Here is a 14,232-nt window from a genome sequence, read left to right as displayed (position 1 = left end):
CTTCCAAGGAGCAAGTGTCTTTTAATTTCATGGCTGCAGTCACTATCTACAGTGATTTTGCAGCCCCCCAAAATAAAGTCTCTCACTGTTTCCATTGTTTCCCCATCTATCTGCCATGAAGTAATGGGACCAGAAGCAATGATCTTAGCTTTCTGAATGTTGAGTTTTAAGCCAGCGTTTTCACTCTCCTCTTTCACTTTCATCAAGAGGCCCTTTAGTTCCTGTTCACTTTCTGCCATAAGGGTGGTGTCACATGTGTATCTGAGGTTACTGATATTTCTCCAGGCAATCTTGATTCCAGCTTGTCCTTCATCCAGCTCAGCATTTCAGGTACTCCTTTCCTGATTGGGAACCAGGCTGTTGTTACACGTCTAGTTCTAACTGTTGCTTCTTGACCTGCATAGATTTCTCAGGAGGCAGGTCAGGTGGTCTAGTATTCCCATCTCTTTAAAAATTTTCCACAGTTTGTTGTGACCACACAGTCAAAGCCTTTGGCTTAGTCAATAAATCAGAAGCAGATGTTTTTCTTGAACTCCCTTGCTTTTTCGATGATCCAATAGATGTTGGCAATTTAATCTCCAGTTCCTTTGCCTTTTTTAAATCCAGGTTAACATCTGGAAGTTCACAGTTCACATACTGTTGAAGGCTGGCTTGGAGAATTTTTTTTTACATACTTTTAAAAATTTAATTAATTTATTTATTTTACTTTACATGATTATATTGGTTTTGCCATACATTGACTTGAATCCGCCACGAGTATACATGTGTTCCCCATCCTGAACCCCCCACTTACCTCCCTCCCCATCCCATCCCTCTGGGTCATCCCAGTGCACCAGCCCCGAGCATCCTGTATCATGCATCAAACCTGGACTGGCAATTTGTTTCACATATGATATTTTACATGTTTCAATGCCCTTCTCCCATATCATCCCACCCTCACCCTCTCCCTCAGAGTCCAAAAGACTGTTCTATACATGTGTGTTTCTTTTGCTGTCTCACATACAGGGTTATCATTACCTTCTTTCTAAATTCCATATATATGCATTAGTATACTGTACTGGTGTTTTTCTTTCTGGCTTACTTCACTCTGTATAATTGGCTCCAGTTTCATCCATCTCATTAGAACTAATTCAAATGTATTCTTTTTAATGGCTGAGTAATACTCCATTGTGTATATGTACCACAGCTTTCTTATCCATTCATCTGCTGATGGACATCTAGGTTGCTTCCACATCCTGGCTATTATAAACAGTGCTGCGATGAACATTGGGGCACACGTGTCTCTTTCAATTCTAGTTTCCTCGGTGTGTGTGCCCAGCAGTGGGATTGCTGGGTCATAAGGCAGTTCTATTTCCAGTTTTTTAAGGAATTCAAAAGCAGAGACATTACTTTGCCGACTAAGGTCCATCTAGTCAAGGCTATGGTTTTTCCCGTGGTCATGTATGGATGTGAGAGTTGGACTGTGAAGAAGGCTGACCACCAAAGAATTGATGAGTTTGAACTGTGGTGTTGGAGAAGACTCTTGAGGGTCCCTTGGACTGCAAGGAGATCCAACCAGTCCATTCTGAAGGAGATCAACCCTGGAATTTCTTTGGAAGGAATGATGCTAAAGCTGAAGCTCCAGTACTTTGGCCACCTCATGCGAAGAGTTGACTCATTGGAAAAGACTCTGATGCTGGGAGAGATTGGCGGCAGGAGGAGAAGGGGACAACCCAGGATGAGATGGCTGGATGGCATCACGGACTTGATGGATGTGAGTCTGAGTGAACTCCGGGAGATGGTGATGGACAGGGAGGCCTGGCGTGCTGCGATTCATGGGGTCGCAAAGAGTTGGACACGACTGAGCGACTGAACTGAACTGAAGAAATCTCCACACTGGTCTCTACAGTGGCTGTACTAGTTTGCATTCCCACCAACAGTGTAAGAGGGTTCCCTTTTCTCCACACCCTCTCCAGCATTTATTGCTTGTAGACTTTTGGATCACAGCCATTCTGACTGGTGTGAAATGGTACCTCATTGTGGTTCTGATTTGCATTTCTCTGATTATGAGTGATGTTAAGCATCTTTTCATGTGTTTGTTTGGCTTGGAGAATTTTGAGCATTACTTTGCTAGTGTGTGAGATGAGTGCAATTGTGTGGTAGTTTGAACATTCTTTGGCATTGCCTTTCTTTGGGATATGTATATGCAATTTATATATATATATATATATATATACACATATATATGGAGAGCTGAAGAATAAATTAACTATACCTCAAGTTACATTATAGCATTAGACTTAAACGGCTGCTGCTATTAGGCAACGAAAAACACAGTAAGGGAATAAGGTAAAATGAATGCAACCATAATTTAAATGAAAAATTTGGACTCACAAATCCATCATACCATATGGAAACTCCAGGGCTCTTCTCTCAGATTATGCCACCTGTACACCTTTGTTGCATGAATAAATGCACAAATATACAGGCACACGAATAAATGAACATTATGGTTTAGCTCTCTTAGGTAATTAAGAAATAGTAGCAACAGGGAAACAGAAGAGGAAATACAGAATGTAAGTGCAGACTCACAATTTCTGGACTGTGGGTAGAGATTCACAAAATCTCTAGAAATGAAAAGAAACTTCAAAGGTGTAGACAGACAAGGAGGAAGATTTGAGATCAATAGCAATCCTAACTTTAAGGGGAAAAAATCCAGTGTACACACCAATCCTAGTGTCCTTCAACATGGAGCATCACAGCAGCAATCCACCATCACGAGAAATCCCTAAGAGAGATTTCTCGAGCTATTATCCTCTGGATAATATTTTCTCGAGGTATTATCATCTGGAAAATACCTATGAAAGCAGCTCTCAGGTCTGAGTGAAATAGAGCCACATTACAGAACATAACTTTATAGACAACTCATTGGAACACATCTATTTCAGAAACAAAAGTGCAGAAAATCTTTCCCACAGAGAGGCGCTGAGAGCACAACATGTTACCGTGAGTGCTTTTACAGTCAGAAGATGCTGAGTGTAGGTGAAAGAGCCAGGAATTAGAGGCGGCTGTGAAGATCCCCTGGAGCGGGAAATGACAATCTACTCCAGTACCTTTGCCTGGAAAATTGCATGGACAGAGAAGTCTGGCAGGCTACAATCCATAAGGTCGCAAAGAGTCAGACACGACTAAGGTGACTCAGCACTCATATTCTAGGTATGAGGAGGTGGCCATGGGGGGGAAAATAATTCTGTGTTAAAAGGTGCATGACAAAAATCTTCGCACAGAGAAAAATAGGTATAAGAGAGAAATGCACTTGAGATAGAGACATTCTGTAATCAGTCTAATCACAATATAAGGAACAGATGACTTCAAAGATAAAGAGGATGCTTTTAGTCCATGGACAGAAACGTTTAAATCAGGGTTACCTTTCACCAAGAAGGATGAGTCGGTCCACACCACTCCGTTGCTGGCCAGTGAAGTACGTGTGACGGGAATGGCTCAGTCAGTGACTATGACATTATGTGTTCCCCTTACACACCCAAGACCTATCACAACACAGTCTAATCACAGCAATTATGTTTAGTAAATCCGAGATATAAGCTGGGCTCATAGGAAATTACAAGTAAATTACTAATGTAGTTCACACACTGCATGCTAAATCTATACTATACTTCAAGTCTAAATCAAGAGAAGTTAGAATCGTGCTGCCTGGGGCACGTGGCGCTGACTGTAACTCACCCTTCCCAGTTCTTTATCTTCAAGAGCCAGGACACCAGTGCTTTCTGTGAAGAGTTTTACTTTGACCACAGGCCGTGGATGAGTAGTGGTGAAGTCTCCTTGTGTTCCCCACCTGCAATGAAGTAGCAAAGAGTCTCTTTAAAATGCAGCATTAAGTTTTGTCTTCCATATAGATGTGTCTCTTTAGAAGGCACATCAGGCAGTACAGGATCTCTCGTGGCTCAGTGAGATTTTTATCCTCCCTTTTGATTTTGACAGATGGCAGTCAAGAAAGAAAATAACAATAAGCTTTACAGCTTGTAATAATTATTCAGCTGGTCAAAAAAATAGCACATTAGACTATAAAACATAAGAATCTAGGTGAAAGTAAGCATTAAAAATATATATGTAACTGAGTCACTGTTGTACACCTGAAACAGAACATTATAAATCAACTATACTTCCATAAAAAAGCAAAGCATTGTAGATATAGCTATTGGTACCTATTTTATTAACTTAAATATAAATTACAATACCATTTTTATGGATGGCTGGGGAACATTTCTAGGGGTCTGAGTGAGTATAAGAGGCAGTGTCTCAGAAACCATTTTTTCATGCTGAAAATTTCACCCCAGCTCCTCTTGTAAAGTCTTTACTAGGCATTTTATTTATATTTTTTAAAGTGGAGGCAATTATCTTGTCATTTACTTTATATGCTTTTTTTAAGCTCATGTCAAAAGGAAAGATATAAGCATTATAAAATATAGGAGTGTTTTGCCATTGATTTCCTAGCACACTCTCCAAAGAATAGAGTAAATTTGTCTATGACTTTTCAAATCATCATAACAAAATTAACATATTTTCTTGGTTTATCTTTTAATTAACAGCATCTCATCATTACCACATACCAACTCATTCTAGTCTATTTACAAACTTAACTGGCATACATTTGATATTAAAAAAATCTTATAAATGTTTCTCGTAGTTCTGAGAGATGAGAGATGAGATTTAGCACAGCATGAAGAAAATGCCATTGGGTAAAGTAAGAGGAAGAAAGACGTCAGAGACGAAAGAAAGAGAAATTCAATGAAATGAAGATTCCTATTAAAAATAAATCACTAAATAAAAACACCAATCTCTTATTTAAAAAAAAGCAAGTAGTGGCACTGTCTAAAGTACTTTATAAAGCTTCTTCAGAAAGCTGAAATAAAGAAATGAAAAAAACCCCGAGAAACGTATACCAAAATTGAATACTCATGACGTCTTCTCCTATCATGCAATTTTAATTTTTAATACAGTGATATATGTTCAGTAAAAGCAGAGGCTGTTTCAATGACTAAAGAAACTAGCATCAAAATGCTAGTTTGTTCTTTTGAAATTAATGTAATACTTCAGAGGGAAAGAGGAGATCCATTTAGGAAGGAAAACAACTTAATTTCTATCTTAGATTTGTAGAAAGGGATTAGCAAAGAATCTTTTTGCCATTTCATAGAACTGAGAAGGTCTGAGATAAAGTAGAGTTAAAACAGGAATAAAAATGAAAATAGATTCAGAATCAAAATAAGGAAGGACAGAATGATTTTCAGTTTAGAGTGAGGGGTCTTAGGCCTTAATACAGTCAGGCAATCTGAATAGTAACTCCAGAGTCGATTCCCATGACATACCCCTTTCTTTAACGAGTATCATGTGGTCAAACTTGGAAAACAAAATTTCTAAACGAAGTTCACCTTTTTAAGTTCTATGCTTAGGTATCATATTAGAGAATAAAATTTGTATGACAGTAATCTTTTAAAATAATTAAAACCAGCTTTATATTATAAAATATTTATCTGTGTGTCTAACTTTTCCATAAGTACTTGAAAATTATTCTGCATTGTGGGTAGAGTGTGATATATATGGATACAAGGTCAAGGTTGCCACTGTGCTATTTAAATTTATTTTATCCTTGATGAGCTTTGGTATCCCTTATACAGCAGCATATAGGTATTCAGATCTCCTACCAAGACTGAAATTTTGACACTTTTTATATTTTTGTCAACTTCTGGTGTCCTATTTGGTGATGTAAAGTGTTCAGTGAGGCATCACCAACTCAATGGACATAAGTTTGAGCGAGCTTTGGGAGTTGGTGATGGACAGGGAAGCTTGGCATGCTGTAGTCCATGGGGTGGCAGAGTCGGACATGACTGAGCGACTGACCTGAACTGAAAGTGTTCAATAGTAACCATATTCTTTAAGTATGAATAGTTTATTATTTTTCACAATCCCATGGTCATGTTACTTCTCAATTACTAGACTTGTGTAAAAATAGAGAACTAACACTATGCTAGGAATGGTGATAAGGTAAAAAACCACCTTAGAGAAGTCAAATAAGGAATCTAATCAATATATTGCAAGTAGAGACAGTAATTAGAAAACAAAGAGCTAAAATTGAATGGGAAATCACTGATAATATACAACTTGGAAGGGAATCCAGGATATCCAGTCTCAAAATCAGTAACGCCAATAAAGACAAGAAATAGATGAATACCATAGGCCTGGAGGCAATCCATGAGGGTTCATCTCCCTACAAACAAGGTATAGGAACTCTGAGTCCAGGATATGGAATGCTAATGGTCAACTCCTGTGAAGTGAGGAAAGCTTAAATAATACACTTTCAGGAAGGGAGAATCCAAGGCACAGAGGTATCAGCAGATCCTAACTGTACCAGCCAGACGTCTAAATTTTTAGAGGCATTCAGCAACAACAAAAATGCAATTTTAAAAGAGTGCATAAATAAAAACACTGCAATGATAGTTCTCATAAATTGCAACATTCCAGGATATAAGCAAACTGGTAATTTGATAATTTGTTATCAAACTTAATAAACTTGATAATTTCTCCACTGAAAAATAAAAGTTAAAAAGTTACATACAGTTTAAAAATGCTTATGAATTCTATAATGAGTTAATTAAAAAATACAAAGTCTCCCTCCCTTTCCACCCAAAAAAAGGCAGCACGGAAGAAAGGAAAAAGATAATAGGCCTATTTTCAATATTCACCATGATATTTCCTTGCTTTCTACTTAACTGGCATGTTTAAACACTTTCAGGAATTAATACCAGTTATTATCGTCTTGCTATTTTCTCTGTATTATGCAATGAAAGAATACACTACCCTTGCTGTCAATTTGCTTTGACTCAAAATGCATTGCCTTTTCCTTCTTCTATGAATGTATTATTTATGAGGACTCAGACTTCCAATGTAAATCTTCAAATGAATAAAATATCTACAAAGTACCTTTATGAGGACTGCAGGGTTTTGCGGCCATGAAAACTGGGTAAGTCATATACAAACTGAAATAACTGACATTATTATGTACTTGCTAATAAATAAATATGCTGGAAATTTGTATCAGGAGCCAAAAAAATATGTTCAGTCTATTCACCCAGTAAGGCTATTTCTAGGAATTTATCCTAACAATATAACCATGTGTAATTAAAAAAAAAAAGTATAAGCAGGAATGTATTCTCCCGTGGCATTATACATAAATAACAAAAGCAAGCAACCTAAATATCTAATATTAGGGGAAAGATTATGTAAATTATGTTACATCAATGAAAATTTTTGTTACTACCTATGGCAGTTATCAACGTGATATAAAACCATGCATGATGTATTAAAAAAGAGGGGACACAAAACTGAATCAGGTGTTGATGTATGGCAAAAACTATCACAATACTGCAAAGTAATTATCCTCCAGTTAAAATAAATCAATTTTAGAAACAGAATCAGGGCCTTTCCTTCATTCAAAAAACTTACTGAGTACTTCTTGTGTGCCAGACATATTCTAGTGTCAGTAATCAAAGTCTAACCTCTTAAAAAATACATTCTAATACAAGATGATAGACATAAATAATTTTATTATTATATTCTGTAGTATACGTCTCTTTCCACTCTCGCTCTGTATTCTCAACAGCTAGATACCTCCCATGGTCTCTTAAAGTAGCTAGAGAAGTAGATTTATGTTGTGATCTGAAAGAATTCTCAAAAGTTAATAGTGTATTTGTTTTAAAGTACGTTGAAAACCATGAGCAGTAAAACAGTTATGTCAAAAAGTACTCAAATCCCTTAACTCAAAATCTGTATTCATTGTGAATACATAATGCACTGTGATACAGAAGCTAAGAACTTGAAAGCAGTCTCAATCTATATTCTTCATCTATAACCAGCAGTAATGAATTAAAAATATATGTAATCTCAAAATTATTTCATCCATCAACTACCTTTTCATCTTTTCATCTATCTGACTATGTGACTGGAATTGGGAAAGGTAGCGGGCATTCCAAAAAAAAAAAAAAATCAAGATGACAGATCTCGTATTAAATGAACTCAGACTAGTAGGGGAGACCAACATATATAAACTCAAATGTAAACAATAAACCAAGTCATACAGAACTGAACAGGGTTCTATAAAGTACACTTTAAATAACTTCTGGGGTCAAGCACCATCTTTTTTACTGGTCACTTGCATTTCTGGCTTGCCTTTTTATTACCATCGTCTGTTTCTCTCTTAGGCTTTCTATCAACTGGCAATTTTTAAAAACTGTTTGTATGATAGACATACATATGGCAAATATTTTCATACTTGGTTATTTTCTACTTAACTCATGTATGGCTTTGTAAAATGTACAGTTTAAAAATATTAGGTAGCCAATTCTGTTGATCTGATGTATAGTTTTTGACATTAAATCCTACTTAAAAATTTTCTTCTTAGAGATTATATAAAATTTAACCTATGTTTCTTTCACACATTTCCACTGTTTAAATCTTCAAGTTGTCTGAAATTCACTAGTAATATTAAAATGGCAGTTTCACTTTTCTTTTTATCCCAATATTATCTGGTTTAGAAATGAAATATATTTATTATTATATAAGGTTGAGTTTGGTTTTAAAGTTTTGGTCCTAAAAATCTCTCTCTTGAACTGTGCTAATAAAACAATAGTTTCATTAGAGCTTCACAAGATATCTGTTAGAACAAAAAGAATATAGACATTTCCAAATTATATTTGATTCAAGAAAAAGAAAAGTCTCCATTAATTAAAATCTATTCCAATATTTCTTGGTAAAGACTTAAATTTTTTTCAACTTCCACATAGGTCTTACACATTGCTTTATTGAACTCATCTCACAGTACAGTTGATCCTTGAACAGCATGAGGGTTAATCCCCATATAATTATGGTTGGCCTTTGTATCTAGTTCCGCTCATCTGTGGAGCCAACCAACCACCAACTGCAAAACACCATAGGATTTACTATTGAAAAATATCCACATGTAAGTGGACCCATACAGTTCAAATTCATGCTATTCAAGAGTCAACTGTATCTCTTATTTTGTGATTCTAAGCAATCTTTTTCCTTTATGTTGTCTGACTATTGGTGTCATATAGGAAAGTTATAAACTCCTTTTTCAAATAGTTTTGCTTTATTTTCAAACTAGTGACTGTTTTTCCAAATGATGTCTTCACCAAATTAACATTAATTCTATTACAGAAATTGAGTTATTATTATAATTAAAAATGACATAATTCTATGCTATACATTGCTAACTTTAAAATAGAAACATTAAATAAGGGTTCAATTACACAGGTAAAGGTGAGTCTTAAAGAATTATATGTAATTCTTAAGCTGTTTTATGCTGAACTTTATAAAACAGTCAAACTATAGATAAATTAACATTCTCATAGTTTTGGCATTTTAAGATTAAAATAATGTAATATTTACCCAACAATCTTTGCCTACATAAAAGTTTCTGTTCATAACTTAAGCATCAATGCATCAGATATTTTGTAGCACTGACTTAAACACCATCGTGGAAAGTCGAAAATGTTTCCAAGTTTTCTGCAATTGACTTCAAATAGGTCTGAGGTCTCTTTCTGCTGTTCTACAGGGAATTTGCCCAAGAAACTGGATTTGGATTATTTTACTCATATTTGGTGATAAGGTAGGTATTACTCCTCACAAGCTCCAAGGATCAAAAACGAATAAAGATGCTTGAGAATGGGATGCAAAGAAAGAGACAGGGAGAAAGAAATTATGGGTTAAGAAGTGAACAACAATGGAGAAAAAGGGTAGAGAGGGGAATAAAAGAAAGGAGGATTAAAAAAGACCAATCTGGAAAGGAGAGCATTAGAGTACTCTGAATCTTAACCCATTTTTGCACATGATCTTTAATCTTTCTTTTAAAGACCATTTACAGTCTAAAATGCTGTGCCGTGCTGTGCTTAGTTGCTTGGCTGTGTCCAACTCTTTGGGACCCCATGGACTGGTGCCCGCCAGGCTCCTCTGTCCCTGGGGATTCTCTAGGCAAGAATACTGGAGTGGGTAACCTATCCCTTCTCCAGGGGATCTTCTTGACTCAGGAATTGAACCAGGGTCTCCTGCATTGCAGGCAGATTCTTTACCAGTAGAGCTACCAGGGAAGCTGACACACTGCAAATCTTAATAACAGAAATGAAAAACATCCTTTGAAGTAAAAAGTTTTATCACTCTAAGTTTTGAGAGGATCTTTCAAAAACATCACACTAAAACCTTTTATAATGATAAAAAGACAATACAAAATTTTCCGTTTTTTCAACCTAACAAAGAAGAAATCTCGGGGTGTATGTTGCAATTTAAGGTAGAACAATATTCGGCGACGGCTTTGGGTGGGTAATGATCACTTTCATAAAGAAAAATGCTACAGCCTTCACCTTCATTCTCACTCTTACCATCTGTAGGATTTTTCCCTTCAAAGGACAACTCCATTTTAGTGCTCTCAAGATTGCTAGAGCCTCAAGGAAAACAGGATCTCAAAAGTCTGCATTTCATTTATGAAGTATTCAATGCCATTAAACTTCCATATCCAGGGTACAGAGAATCATTATATTTGTACCATTTTCTTCTGAACAAGTCAAACAAGCATGTTAGCACAAAATCAGGTTTCAGAAAAGAAAGAAGATATAATCTCTCATAAGCATTTTTCATTTTCTCCCTCATAGCAGGGTGGTCCAGAGACATTACCTTGAAGCATCTAATTTTAAAGAGAACCATTTGTCACGTCATGCATTACAATTTTACTTGGTGAAGACAGGACAAAAAATAAGTTTTTATAAAACAGAAATCAAGATTTTTAAGAGCCTACATAGAGAAAGACAAACTAAATAATTGATACAGAAGATAAATTAAAGCATAAAATCTGCTATACGCATGCTTTCTTAGAAAGAGGTTTAAATAATAAAATACAATGTTGTATAAATGAGAACAGATTGCATAAACCACTAGTCACCTACAGATATTTATCAATATATGTTCATACTGCTCTCATACCTGCACCTTTGAAACTTGTGAGACCATCCATCTGATTTTGTCTTGTTTTTTGACATGAAAATAAAAGGTGAATGTGTTATATGAACTGGAATCAGAAAAAAACTCTTTAAAATGTCATCAAAAGATTCCATATGTCAGTCGTGTCCGACTCTCTGCGACCCCATGGACTGTAGCCTACCAGGCTCCTCTGTCCATGGGATTTTCCAGGCAATAGTACTGGAGTGGATTGCCATTTCCTTCTCCAGGGGATCTTCCCGACCCAGGGATCGAACCCGGGTCTCCCGCATTGTAGACAGACGCTTTACCATAGAATTAATGTATTGTCCTTTAAAGATAAAAGGAAATTTAAACTATTTATACTGCTTCCAACTAGTAGGTTATAAGTATCACCAATTAGTATAGCATATTGTTATTAGTAAGTTGGAATGTCCATCAGTTACTGGCACAATTGATCCTTGAACCACACAAGGATGGGGTGCTGACCCTTTGTGAAGTCACAAATCCAAGTATAATTTATAGTCAGCCCTTCTTATACAGGCATCTGTTTCTGTTGTTCAGTTACTAAGTCATGCTTGATTCTTTGCGACCCCATAAACTGCAGTGTACCAGGCTTCTCTGTTCTTCACTATCTCTTAGAGTTGGTTCAAACTCATGCCCATTGAGTTGGTGATGCCATCCAACCATCTCATCCTTTGTCACCCTCTTCTCCTGCACTTAATCTTTCCCAGCATCAGAGCCTTTTCTAATGAGCCAGCTCTTCAAAGCAGGTGGCCAAAATATTGGAGCTTCAGCATCAGTCTTTCCAATGAATATTCAGGGTTGATTTCCTTTAAGATTGACTGGTTTGATCTCCTTGCTGTCCAGGGGACTCGCAAGTCTTCTCCAGCACCACAATTCTACAGCATCACTCTTCGGTGCTCAGCCTTTTTTATGGTCCAACTCTCACATCTGTGGATTTAACCAACTCAAATCAACAAATTCACATATAAGCGGACCTGCACTGTTCAGACCCACGTTGTTCAAGGGACAGCTGGAACTCACTTTACCAGATCTTCCCATGATTAATCTCTAATTTGCTAGAACTTCAAGCAGGGGTTAATGTTCTTTGAGGCTAAACATATCAGCATGAAAATGTTTTGAAAATTTATGCATATTTTTAATGTGAAAGCCCTGGAATTGCTAGGGTAAGACAATGTCAGTGCATCCCATTCTTAGTTACTTAACATTTGAAAGCAAACACTTCTCAGCTGTTTCTAGCTGCTCCAAAGGTAAAAGACTCTTGGCTGTGTCTCTGAGCAGCAGGTTGAAAGGGAAACATCAGACTGAATCATCTACAAAGGCCTGTTTTAGTTCTAGAAAAACTCCTCGGGGTCTGTTTGCAGATAAAATTCCCTTTTTTTTTTTTTTTTCATTACTAAATGACTCTTTTAGGTGAAATGAAAATATTTTCCAGGTGCAGAGTAGTTGGGGAGCCAGGGGAGAAGTCTCTGAGTTACACCAACATCTCAGATTCCAGAGAGGACTGGAGTCAGCTGGGACCATTTCTGAAGGGGAATTGAGAAGACAGCCAAAAGCACCAAGTGCTCAACAAGGGTACGATGTATGGTGTGGAAACAAAGTGGATTTAAATAAAGTAAGCAAAATATGGCGGGATCCAAACCAGCCCCAGGAGCATCAGATGAGGACTTGTGCTCCAGTCTGAAGCCCAGAGGTGACATCACAGGCGATTCAGGAGGAACCTGGCAAGCAACTGGGTATGGTAATTTTCACAGACCATAGTTGCCGCTGGCTCTTGGTGCTTCTAGATCCTATGAGACCTACCCTGTGTCACTCAGCAAGAGAAACCCCCATTTGTTGACTTCTGATGGCCAGTGATTACTCAATTTTGTGATAATCTCCAACTTAAATGAAAAACAGACATGCTTTTAAAAATTAAGGACATTTAAATTGATTTTTTAAAGAAATGTTGGATACTTATGAGATAGTGGAAACTCCGTTAAGGTTTCAAAAGAGTGAAAGTGATTTATGTTTTTCCCTGTAACTTGCCAAGCTGGCACTTGAAGAGACATTTTAATAATGACACTAATTCTTGTTTCACTTGTGCAACCTTGAGAATGATATTTAATAAGAACCCAGTATATACCCATTATAGGGATGAATGTTAAAAATACAAAGATGAAAGAAAACAGACTACGGCCTTAGGGACTTACCTTGTGGGGAAAAGAGAAGCATAAGACAGATAGTATTCTTCTGATTAAAGGTACCCACTGGCTTTCACATTAAGACCATAGTCTCCCACCTATGCCATCCCCCTTCTATGTTTACAATTTGTCTGAGCAACCACAGCTAGACCCCTTACCGCAACCACCACTGGGCTCTGGACATAACAAGCACACATTACACATTCAAGAGAGAAGATGATGATGTGTTAAAAAAATACAGACTTTGTAATCTAAGAGGACTGGGTGTCAATAGGTGAGTTAATCAGGTATGTCAAACTTTTGAGGATCCATTCTCTTCTTTAGAAAGTAGGAGTGAGTCTTCCCTGACAAGGGTTCAGAAGAGTGAATGAAGTTAATAAAACTTCTATCATAATGTCTGGAAAATTAGAAAATATGAAATAAATGATTGTTCCCAATACACCTGAGCACCCTATTCTCCTGATAGGAGGACAGAGGTCCAAATGACTAATTCCTGACTGATTTCTCATACTGGTGGGCAAGCAGCTGGACAGTGATCTTACATTCTCTTTTTTAGCAGAAAGCAGCAGCAGATGTATCAAGTACGAAACAAGACAGGTCCTGAAAACCCTCTAGGTTTTATCCATATTGGGTGGTAACAACATGGGTTTTGCTAATAGCTCTTTGACTTCTGGGAAGTTCATCTGTGTTGACCAGAAAACATGGCTGATGCATGTTTGGCTTTCCATGCTCCTTCATCAGTGAGAGTTCAGTTCGGTTCAGTTCAGTCACTCAGTCATGTTCAACTATTTGTGACCCCATGAACCGCAGCACGCCAGGCCTCCCTGTCCATCACCAGCTCCCAGAGTCCACCCAAACCCATGTCCACTGAGTCAGTGATGCCATCCAACCATCTCATCCTTTGCTGTCCCCTTATCCTCCTGCCTTCAATCTTTCCCAGCATCAGGGTCTTTTCAAATGAGTCAGCTCTTTGCATTAGGTGGCCAAA

At 37.2% G+C, this 14,232-nt stretch overlaps 1 protein-coding gene across 19 annotated transcripts in view; it reads right to left on the bottom strand.

Annotated features, from left to right (window-relative positions):
- CADPS2 (calcium dependent secretion activator 2) overlaps positions 1-14,232 on the bottom strand; it is a 569,431-nt gene that overhangs the window by 272,892 nt on the left and 282,307 nt on the right. For all 19 annotated transcript variants that reach the window (XM_018046978.1, XM_013963420.2, XM_013963421.2 and 16 more), the window contains exon 7: positions 3,721-3,832. In XM_018046978.1, the coding sequence (XP_017902467.1) occupies positions 3,721-3,832 (112 nt within the window). The remainder of the gene's footprint in view (positions 1-3,720; positions 3,833-14,232) is intronic.

This window comes from Capra hircus, chromosome 4 (genome assembly GCF_001704415.2).
Source record: "Capra hircus breed San Clemente chromosome 4, ASM170441v1, whole genome shotgun sequence".
NCBI lineage: Eukaryota > Metazoa > Chordata > Mammalia > Artiodactyla > Bovidae > Capra > Capra hircus.
Note: the sequence above shows the minus strand (reverse complement) of the source record. Positions and strands in the feature narration are given on the sequence as shown.